This window comes from Microtus ochrogaster, unplaced genomic scaffold (genome assembly GCF_000317375.1).
Source record: "Microtus ochrogaster isolate Prairie Vole_2 unplaced genomic scaffold, MicOch1.0 UNK52, whole genome shotgun sequence".
NCBI classification, from domain to species: domain Eukaryota; kingdom Metazoa; phylum Chordata; class Mammalia; order Rodentia; family Cricetidae; genus Microtus; species Microtus ochrogaster.
In genome coordinates, this window is record NW_004949150.1 from 1828245 (window position 1) to 1840464 (window position 12220).

The 12220-nt window shown below is 40.7% G+C and overlaps 1 protein-coding gene across 1 annotated transcript in view; it reads right to left on the minus strand.

Moving 5' to 3' along the window:
* The window catches only part of Pkhd1 (PKHD1, fibrocystin/polyductin), a 430053-nt gene that overhangs the window by 212648 nt on the left and 205185 nt on the right, over positions 1–12220 (minus strand). Inside the window, exons 43-45 of the mRNA XM_005369574.2 lie at positions 6735–6847; positions 5583–5688; positions 3331–3465 (exon numbers count right to left, since the gene is read on the minus strand). Of these exons, the coding sequence (XP_005369631.2) occupies positions 3331–3465; positions 5583–5688; positions 6735–6847 (354 nt within the window). The remainder of the gene's footprint in view (positions 1–3330; positions 3466–5582; positions 5689–6734; positions 6848–12220) is intronic.

Below are 12220 nucleotides of genomic sequence, written 5' to 3' on the forward strand. Positions count from 1 at the left end.
ATAGGATGTTAAGCATCTAGCCTCAGAAACTGCCAAACCAAACTAAGATGTGGCATGCTGATACCCAAGCACTTTTCCTGAATATTAAAAGTATTCTATACACATGAACACATGGGTGAGGACAATTAACATATCTGTCATCCCACACATTTGTTTATTTGTTTGAAAAGAGCAGCTAAGATTTATCTATTGAACAGAAACTGCTAATATAGCCCAATCCGGCTATCTGTAATCTTCACAGTGCATTGAACATAGTGCATTTATTTGAGATTGCAGACCCAAAAGGATTTATTTATAGTAGCAACATTGGGTAAATGAAATTAAGCAAAGAATCTCCTTTATAGGACACTCCCCTAGGACAAGATTTTCATAGAGAACTCTTCAGAGGAAATGGCATACCTATTAATAAATGTTTCCCACTGAAGCACCTTCCTTAGATAATCAATAGTATTTGATCACACACGGGAGAGCAGCAAGGCTGCCCTATCTAGCATTCAGCACGAATATGGAGCTACCCTTTGTAAAGACAATGGATCTCTCCAATTTATCTTACTTGCTAATTCAGTGTAAACAATATCACCATTTAAGTAACAGTAGGATATAAAACTGAATGGTTCTATTGTTCAGGTGACTGACCTTTATCTAGAATCCTCTAGATCAAACTTGTTCAGGAGTTTTTATCAGTAATCTCTTGGCCTGCATTTGCTAAGAGTCTCAATGGCCATCAGCTGAATTTTGAGTGAATAACCTCAGGGGCGTGTGATTGTATTTTATTATCTCATTATTTGGCCATAATTCACATCTTAACTTATGGTACTCTTCCACTAATTATGATGTCTCATTAATAGTAATTAAGAGACTAAAACATTAATTCACCAGGACAGTTATTCAGTTTGATGGGCATCTTGCTTTAGCATATTCTCTGAAGTCATGACTGGACTTAAGGTCTGTTGACCATGCAACATCCCTTCTGGAAAAAAACGCAGGCTAGAGAGATGAGTCATCTCTAAATCAGCAACTCTCTCAAGAAAAGGAAAAACTGCAAGAAAATAGGTAGTTCAAAGAGTGAACTCAAAAGTTGAAATCTAAATATAGGAAACTCTAATAATTTGAATAATTTTTTTCAAATCTTAATTTATCATATATCCATGAATAATCTATGTAAGCACAAGAGCCAATTACTATATAAATTCCTACCAATACATTTGAAAACAAACTGAAGCAAAATGATTGCCACGGATCCCTAGAATTCCGCAAGCCATATTCTAGCTTCAAATTGTTAACAGTGTGTGTAGGTTCATTGTTCTCAGGTTGGCAGGATCTACAATCACCTAGGAGACGTGGCTCTGGGCATGTCTGGTAGAGCTTGGTTAGATTAGTTCACCTGAGCTGGAAAACCCCACCCTGAATAGGGAATAGCATCCAGGACTGCAAAAAAAGAGAGAGAGAGAGAGAGAGAAAGCTAGCTAAGGACAAGTGTTTGTTCATCACACCCTGCTCCCTGCTTCTCGATGTGAAAGTGACATAAGCAGTTGTCTTGTGTTCCTGTCTCAGTGACTTCCATCCTGATAAGCATACCCTCCAAATGTTAGCTAAAACAGACCCAATCAGGCATTTGCCACAGTCACAAGAAAAGTAAGTAATATAAATGTTCATTGCTTATCTCCACGTGACTCTTTTTGAAACAAGGACAAAGGAAATTACTGAAGGCCTGGAGCCTAAGAGGACCTGAGAGCATTCGGGAACTTCCTTAAGAGGAAAAGATCCTGTTAATCTGGGAAGCAGCTTTTGACTACACTAGGATTGCCATCTCTTGATTATGAAGTGTCCACCACAGGCTTGATATCTGATACTGGTTCTATAGAGAGACATCATTTATAGAGGCTATGGAACCATGGGAAGGTGGAGATGGCTTGACAAAAGTCAGCCATTGGGGGAAGAACACTGATCCTTCTACCCTAGCCCTGATTCCTACCATATGCTCTCCTTCCTTATTGGCTGTGATGTTATTCCTCACATCCATTAGAATTTCCAGCCGCCGCCCCTTCCCTACCATGAAGGACTGAAGTCCATGCAACTCTGAGGCAAAATGAATCTTTCCTTCCTCAGTTGTTCGTGTCATGTATGTTGGTCACAGCAATGTAAAATGAACTCATGTGCTTCCTTGGACTATGTAATGCAGGACAAGCCATCTGTAATCTGATTTTTATAATACAGAAATCAGTATTTTTTGAAGGACAATGAGTCACATCCAAAATCTTATCACACACATTCCTTTGTCTCAGTCTCCAATACTGGAGGCATTTTCCTTGAAGCCCATTGGGCCTGCTGGTCAGTAAATCAGGTAGACAATCTTCATTCTTCCTCTTGTCTCCCAATTCCAATTCCCCGGTGTCATCCCCCATCCCGTAGCACACCATCTTCAGAGTCCCATCTTGCTCCCCTTCTCCCATTTCCTTGGATGGGTGGGGCAGTTCACAGTTCCTCAAGGCACACTCAGCTTTCCTCCCCACATGGACCCTCTCAACCCCACCCTCCCCCTTTGACCCCATCCTCATTCCTTTTGGTCAGCTCCCAATACCTAGAACACATTCCATCTGGGACCCCCAACTCCCCGATGTCCATACCTGGCAGGGACTCAGAAGCCACCCAAACAGCCACCATACGCCTAAGTTCCAGAGAGGTGAACGGATGACTCACCCAACAAAACCTATTCACATAATAATAATTTGTATAAACCTGGGTAGCCTCATCCATGCTCTTTGGGGTGGCAGGCTAAATGGAGAAATGACCCTGTTAACAAAAATGTGACCACAAAGTGTAGAAAACCACAGCATGGGGACAGTGTAGCTTTGTGCTATTCACAATCTTTGACAGATTCTAGAAAATTAAACTAAGTCAACATGGGGAGGAATTGCTCATTTGATTTGGTTTTTGAAACAGACTTTCATTTTGTACATCCACTTTACTTGAAACTTGTGTCAAATCCCCTGCCTCGGCCTCCAAATTGCTTATAGATTATAGGTGTGAGCCATGACACTTAAACTTAGGTTTTTAGTATTGAATTTGCATACATCAAAAGACCTACCTTTAACTCAAATAAGAATTCTTCAAACTGTTAATAACTTCTGGTTTGTATAGACTCGATGCTCCATCTCTAAGTATTCGCATCTTATTATGAACATCATCACTATTACAAATAAAATGCTCCTTTTAACCTTTTTTTCCACTAAAAATTTTATTGTAATTATGGATCAGATCATCAGGGAGCCCAGTCTCCATGATTCAGTCTTGATGAGCAACCCACAAGAGCCACAGTAGAGCACCCACCTTGTGTGTGAAATGACCAAGTAAAAAGCTGTCCATAACCACGGTGTCCGCATCGCTTTCCAAGATGTCGATTCCACTGTCTCTGCATGCATAGACCTGGAAGTTTTTCAGGTGCAGATTGCTGCTTCTGAAAATCTATAAAGTAACAGCCTACATTATGCTAAAGGTCTAAGGATTGTTTTTTCTCAGACTCCCTCCTATCTCTTTAATTATTGATTAAGTATAAATAAATAAATAAGCACACTGGCATAGTTAAGCAGGTTTTGCCTACCAAGATCAGTGCAGACACCTCAAAGTCACTAACAAATCCCCCTGGAAATTACAGTTTTCCTCTACCAGGCAATACATTAAGAGGTTGATGTGAATTGTCAACATATTGAAAACAATCTTATAGTCCCCAAATGTGCAAAAATAATTAATAAAAGGCTAGCATTACAAAAAAACTTCAGTGTCTAGCATTTTAGCACAGCATTAGCAGTGCTAGTCAGATTTTGCAAATACAAAATCAGTAAGTCTATGTGTGGATTTAACTCATATGCATACGTACATATGAGTATTGGGACTAACACCTCTACAAAGGCATGAAGGAGTAGCAAAGTTTAGTAGGGATGAAAATAATCCCATTATTCTGGCAAATGGGGTTCTTGCTATTCACCTTGGTCTCCTAGTATCAAGTGCTCTTGGGCAAGGTGATTTTTAACATCCCTAGGCCTGAGGCTCCCCATCTTTAAGATGAGGACCAACAGCTAACCTAATGGTCCTGCCTTGTTCTTTAAATCATATCATATTTGCATTCATACTTGAACTGAAAGTATCCTGCTGAGGCCTAGGTATCCTTCACATATGATGTAGCACGCTTTCACATGTCATTCAGATTTTGCACATCCATGTCCTAAAATGTCCGCATGCAAACATTTTATAAAATGACACTTCTTTGGAGACGGGCTATGAGTGCAAACCAGTTAAGACCTGAGCTGGTAACTGGATAGCTACTACCTAATTACAGGCACTCGAAAATAACTCATTTGCAAATATATTTAAAAACAATAACCAAGCCTTAGTTCGCAAATCTTGGGTTTTAAATTATACAGTAGCAAAGTGTAAATTAAAGGTGTGGGTACGGTTTTCACAGTGTGCTATCATTTCTCTTTATTATAGAAGAAATACCATCTGAAACATGGTGAAAATAATGCTTTTAAACTACTATCATACCTAGAAAATGAAGAAATATTTGGTTCAAATAAATAATTCTTATCTATGAGGCATGAGAAAACATTTCCCCACAGGCAAAAACAACACCTAAAAAAACTAAAATAAAATATTCAACATATTAGGGATCTCCTTGCTAGTTATCCTAATTGTATATTTTAGGCTTTCTTCAATCAAAGTTTTCTTCCTTTTATTAGGAACTTAAGTAAATATTTGTCTTTTACTATGATTTTGCTTTTGTTCTAGTTCCTATGCTTTACAAACGTATCTCCTCATATATATATCCTAGGCTGCATAGTTCTAAATTGCAGAGATGAAGTCAATGCAATTGTCTCTTTGTAGTACTGGTGACCCTAGGTAATTTTGTTCCTAACTGACAGGAAACAAAATTTCCCTTTTAAAAGTCACTGTGGCAATAAAAACTAAATGAGTAAACACGAATCTATTGGGTTTTTCTTGAGGAAAAAATTGTAAATAAAACACATTGATTAAAGTAAATGACAGCTAGATCTGAGCCTATTTTCCTTTGAGGAACCATGTTTTTCTTAACACTGTAGTATTCATTATTCAGGAGATTACACTAACAAACACATGTTTGTGTCTTTACTCTGCAGTTGGTTGTGTTCCTGGTTGTGTGACATTTGACGATTCCATTACTTTTGGGTTCTTCAGTTATTAGTCATAAGTAGGAACTGAAAGGGAAGTATGGGTGGATGAACCTGTACAATTGTCACCTCCTGGTTGTAAATGTCATTAAAAGCCCTGTTGCCTTATTTTCTACAAGAACTGTTTTGGGAACCCATATAGAAAATGACCTCTGATGTGGGATTTGTGTATTCAATACCACACACACACACACACACACACACATACACACACACACACACACACACACACATCTATGATACCATTGATACTAGTTGTGATAACATCACAGTGTTCTCATTCTCATCAAACTACTATCCCTTGGATAGAGTGATGTAACAGTCTGCCTCTAGAAAACAAAGACTGTGTATGTATGTATGTATAAGCTAAAATCATACCTTGGCACCACCTGCACTTCCCCAAACCATGAAATCTTGGAAGAGAGTGAAGCCTGTGTCATTATTCCAAAGTGGTTGAAATTCAGGATATATAAGGAGGCCATACCTAGAAAGAAAGGCAAAGAATGAAAATAAATTCAATATTTCCCCAGTGAGATTAAAGGGAGTTTTATTCATTTTTAAAAACTGACATATAGGCATGGACATCTTTACAGGTGTGCGTGTAAGATGTGTGTTTGTGTGTGTGTATCTGATAATAGAATTAAAGGATCAACTGATACTTATATTTTTAATTTTCTTAGGGAATCCTCTATGAGTGTATAATGGTAATACTAACATCGCCATTAATAATTTATAAGTTTGATTTCTTTTACCCAAATCCATGCCAATATCATTATTCATCATTCTGAATATATTCATCCTAACAGGTGTGAACTTATAACTCTTCATGGTTTTAATTTTGAGCAGTCTTAAGTATTTTTAATATACTAGCTCATCTCTTCCATATGTTTATTTCAGAAATGTCATTGTAGTTCTATTGTCCAGTTTAAAGTTGGATTATTCAGAATGCATTATACTGAGTTCTTTGAATGTCTCCTGTAGTCTGGATTTTTATGCTTCATTAAGTATAAAAATAATGAAATTTGGGAGCATGGACACAAGCAAAACTTGGAACCCTCCTTTGTGATGGACTCTGCTCATTTCTCAATCTTTTCTTTTTGTACCCTGTGACTTGCTTCTGCCATTTAACCATAAACAAATAGCCATGTTTCCTGATATTCTATCAGCCCTTATAACTTTACTCCTTTTAGTAGAATAAACCCTAGCACTTACTTACATCACATTTTGTTCTTGTGTACTTTCATATTCTACCATACCTTGATCTTATCCATGTATTCCTTCTCTCATATTCTAGGAGTAACAAGGAGAAGGAGTGCATGCTTTATAGCTGCATTTACAGTATAAGAGACCATGCCCAAGTGGGCTGGTATCTTAAATGCTATTGGCTAAAGGAGCAGAATGTGTTCCCACAGCATGTATCATTGTCACATCTCGAATCAAATTTCAAGAAGCCTTCACCCTTTGTCCATAAAACCAATCATGAAATCACAAGCACCCCACTTAAATGTAAACGAATTTAACCAGCATTACCTGGTACAAGAGTGAGCAGTGTTCAACATGAACGAAAGGAGTGGAGCTTGTGAGGTTTGCCTGGTCACAAGGTAGAAAACATAGCCATAGCCAGCTGCACACACTCTGTTGCCCTACAGAAATTAAGGGAGATTTAAAAATAGTTATTCCATACATGCAGAGGTTGCTGCAAAGAAAGAACTTTCTTGTCCCTTTCTACTTTCTTACTTATTCTTTTTTCACAGGTGATAAAGATTTTGTGGACTGAGTTGTTCCAGATTTCACCAAAGGTCAACCTGTGCCCTTACTTGCCAAACTCCAGAAAACTTGACTACACTTTAAATTGTCCCTCTCCAGAACTAGCCTTCCATTTTAAATCTTTCTTAAAGTTTCTGTGGCATGAAGATGCGTGGGCTAGCTTTAGTTTTTAAATTTAACTTCTTTATTGATTCTTTGGGAGTTTTGCAGCATGCACCCCAATCCCATTCACCTCCAGATACTCCCGTATCCTTCCTTCACCACTTTAGTGCCCCATACAAAAGAAAAAAAGAACAAGAATGCAAGCAAACAAACACACAAAAACAAGAACAAAATAAACAAAAACAACAACAACAAAACGCTTCGCATCTGCTTCTTTCCCTGCCTCTCCAACACCTCTTCATTCATCCTGGTGGCTTTGGGAACAGGGGTGTGTCACACAGCTTATACCCTTTGTCCTATCAGCTTTAATAGCAAATGTTTGTCGCAATGAGGCCCTGGTCTGGTTCAAGGCTTCTGGTGTCCAGTATACTGACTCCTCACTGGAACTCATTTGGGACATCTTTGTTGTCCTGAGTCTTAGACATCCTGTAGGTATTGTTCCACAGTATCAATCCCTTCATGAACTCCAGTAGGTCCTAGTTGGGGTAGATGACAATGTGGGTCAACATAAGGCCCTACTATGTATCTGTGTGGTAGCCAAGTCGGTCAGTCTGGGATACCAGGGCCACATGCCTCAGGTGAGGGGGTGGAGTCAGCTCCCCTATGTCCATACCCTCAGAGTTAGTTTACTCTCCCCTGTAGTAAGGGGTAGTGCTATCACTCTGGAGTGCAGGGGTCAGTTTTCTTGCTGTAGTGTCCAGTGAGAGGTAAGGCCAGCTTTACCAAGGACAAAGAGGGACACTGACCCCCCGGTCCTCTGATTTCATCTTACATGATTCCTAAGGCCTCCTGAGTGATGCAGGTCACAGATATCAACACAGTCGCTGCCTGCATTGAATCACAAACCCAGGCATGGTCCTCAGTAGCTGCCTAGCCCTGGAGCACATCCTGTCTCCAAATAGAAGAACTAGACACTCAGGTCAGGGTGGTTCTGGCAGCCACAAGACCACCAGACACCACCAACACCTCAGGTTGCAGCCCCAACCCTGGGCTTCTGTGTGACCTTTGATGGCAATATGGTACTTGGACTTCAGCACAGACCCCAGCTGTGGTAGAGCCCCAAACACAGATATGGTCCTCCACAGCACTAGGTCTGGATATGACCATGTGCTACCCCAGGTAGCAGTGTAGACCATTCAAGGTCAGCACAGGTCCCAGAAGCACTGTGGCCAAACATGGTCTTCAATCTCATGTGTCTATATGGCCTTTGATGGTAACAGAAGCCTCAAACATCAGCACAGACCATGGCTTCATGAAGGCCATGGATCATGACATGGCTTCCAGCTACAGCTCTGGCCCAGATGTCACCATGCCATTGACCAACAGGTCACTCAGATCTGAATATATCCTGGCCCTGGTACACCAACTCAGGTGGCTGATCTGATTCTGGGCATCCTCGTGGCACTTGATGACAACAAAAGCCATGTGCATCAATCTGGACCCTGGCCATTACAGGGTCACAAACCCAGACATGGCCCTCAGCAATAGCCTGACTAATATGACACCATGGTACCAGGTGGCACCACATGCCAACCATATCTGTATTGTCCTTGCTGCGGCATGGCCATCAGACTCCAACCAAGCCTCAGGCTCTGGCCCAGATCCTGGGCCTCTGTGTGACATCTAGTGGCAACCTTGGTGACAGACCCCAGCTACAGCTAAGCCATGGTCTCAGACATGGCACCAGGCTGCAGCTCAGCCTGGTTGACATTCTAGTTCCAGGAGGTAACCCCAGCCACTCAGTCCAGGATGGTTATGGTAGCATCATGGCCCCTGGACATTAACAAGGTCACAAGTTATGGCCCAGACCCCAGACAAGTGTTCTTTTGTGGCCACATGAGCCATGGACATCAACATAGGTCTCAGCTGCTATAGGGACATGGTCCTATACCTGAGTCTTGCTGTCACTTAGATTAAAAACTGGGGTCTGTCAACTCAGCTGCTTCCCTGAGTTGGTACTATCTATAGGAAGAATGAATAGTTGATTTAACTATATTTGATCAAATCATACTTCCAACATATGTGTATATACCTGCTTTTCTCCGTTCAAGGGTCTTGTCTTAGGCCAGGATAGCCAAGCCTACCTGAGAAATACACATTATGAAACAGACTACTCTTCTTGATTCTGGGATACAGGCTCAGTGCCTCCCAAATAAGCCATCTCCTGTCATCTGGGAAGTGCCAGGTGCTAGCTAGTATAATACCAAGAAAGCCCAAAATGTCTTCACTGTAATAACTCAGCCTCAAGTGCACACTGTGAGGACTGGAGAATTCACTCTAAACTGGCATTTATACCTGTTGGGAGAGGGAAAGTCAGTCTTCTCCAGTGGAGAAACACTAGGTATAACAATCATCGGGGGGAAAAAACCTCATAGTAGTGCTTCAGCAACATATAATGGAACCCACAGTTTCTTGTTTATGGGCTTTTACTTGGTCACTGTATGGTGAGTTTTTTGGAAGGGGTGGTCTATTTTATTTTCTTGGTTTGGGGGTTGTTGTTTTACTGGTTTGTTGTTTCTTTTTTTAGAAAGAACTTGAAGTTGGGTGAGTATGGAGAGGAAGAGGACCTGGAAGAGCTTGGGGAAAGAGGAAATATGAACAAAATGTATTTAAATTTAAAAGATTGTTTTAAATAATAACAACTTTTAAAATGAGAAAAAGACCAATAGGTATTTCTCCAAAGATATGTAAAGTGGCCAATAAATATAGGAAAATACAGCCAGTGTCAGTAGGGATCAAGAGAAGGCAAAGTCAAAGCAACAGTGAAACAATACATGAGCCTGACAAAATAGCTAAAACCACAGGGTATTCATAAGTGCTGGTGCATGGTGGAGAAATCAGGACTGTCACATGCTGTTGGTGGGGCTGCAGAATGGAACCACCACTCTATTCGAAGTGTGACAGCAGTTTTGTGTTTTCCTCCGTAGGGAGAACGCTACAAAAGAAAATCTACCCTAGAGTAGGTTAGTGGTCCTCTAGGGATGGAAGAGCAGCCATCATCAGCTACCTTTCTTACACCTTCCATGACCATCTACCTAGGGATGGCACCACCCACAGTAGGCTATGTTCTCCCACATCAACCACTACTCAAGAAATGGCTTCATGAACTTGCTCACCAGCCAATCCTAGATTGAGCTGTTCTCAGTTGAGATTCCCTCTTCCCAAATGACACCAGCTTGGGTCAAGTTGACAAAAAACTAAACGTCGCTTTCACCGAGTCATCTCTGCAGTCCCATTTTGACCTTTTAATGCTGAGATTTGAGAGCCCTCGTTCTCCTTGTGGTATTCTGTTGCACCGGTAGCTATTTTCTATTTTCCTTAGATTGAAGAAAATCACTTTGTCCCATCGTTTGACTCATTCTTTAGCAATATTTTTATTGACTTCAATTATAAATTAAAGAATGATTTGGGATCTTATTAGACTTTGAATCAAGGTGACACACTGACAGATGGCACGTACCAGCACTCTCTAAGGAAGGTAGAATTTGAATATCCTATTCTTTGGAAGTGCCCCATGTGCCACAAAACACATGTCCAAAGTCCATGAGGACAAATGGGAAAAGAGCTTTTCCATCAATAAGGGTGAAAGAATGTTCCTGCCTCAGAGGCCTTCGGGCTGTTGAAGTGTGAGTCAGGGCTAGAGTTGTCCTAAGTACAAAAGGCTGACCCACAGGACCCAGTGCAGGGCCAACAAACGCTGACACAATCATCCTGCTGTTTACTTAACTTTAGCTCAGTGTTTATTGTGGGCCCCCAAGGCTCTTTACCCTGGGTGCTTGTAAATAGTCTTTCCTTGTTGTTATTCAGTTACAGAATGTTTTCTTCCCGAGTGGACAAGTTGGCCTGTTCTCTACTAAGTGTCATTATTTGGGATTCCAAACAGTTCTTCTGCTCCCCGAGGTCATTCACAAGTCTAATCATATTTCCTCAGTTACCACATGGCCCTCAGGAAATGTCACTTAGGAATATCTGGACACTGTGGTGTATGAAGTTGAATTACTATTCAAGAGGCCACAGGACTTCAGGAACTTGGGGCCTTCTCTAAGACATTAATGGTCTTAGGAAATCACGGTCTAAAGAATCTAAACCAAGAATAATTTTGTTTCCTGGGAAATGTGGAAATATCTGGAAATAGTTACTGTTAGCACAATTCACAGGGCAGAAAAAAGCACCATTGGTGCTTAAAACACTGCTACATAGAAGAAACCTGTAACAATCCACTACAAGTACCACTGTGGAGAAACACCAGGTGTCATAAGAGTAAATTACATCCACCTCCTAATATCTTACATTTGGCGGAATTCCATATTTTTATGCTAAATATAAAAATGCAACTAATTATAATGAGGAATATTTTTAGTGGTCTTCACATGGAAGGTAATTTCAAAATAATCAAATCTGGCACTAAGCATTCTCAAAAAGAGTATTACTTAGCCATCTCAATACTGTGCTAAAAAAGAGTGTGCAATAGTCATTCTCAGCCTCAGGAAGAATCCTTATCTCTCAGAAGATGAATATAAGTGCTCAGTATATCTGTCCAAAACAAAGGCATAACAGAGTGCTTATTCCCTATCATGATGACAAGAGGAAACCTTCCCCAGCAAATACCATGCGAATTTCCATCTTCCAGATTATCTAGTGCTGCCCCTACAACAAAAGAGCACACCTATAACCCAAACTGATGATTCAGCTATACCTAAGAACTGGGAGTCAAAAAAAAAAAATCTCTAGGGACAGGGATATGACTCAGTTAATAGAGTGCTTCCAGGCAAACATGAGGAGAGAAATTGAGAATCCCAACATCCATGTAAAGAGCCCTAAGTAGCCACTCATTTCTGTCTGTATTCTCAGAGCTGTAGATAGAGTCAAGAGGTTCCGTGGGGTTTGTTGGCAAAGTCTCAACTGAATGGGCGAGCTCGCAATCAGTGATACCCTACATCAACAAATAACACAGAGGGCCAGAAAGATGGCTCAGCTTGTAAAGTTGCCCTGAGTTTGACCCCTGAGCATATATGGTAGGAGAAAACCAAATTCCACAAGTTGTCTTCTGGCTTTCACTTGTGGGTCATGTTATATGCATGCACACA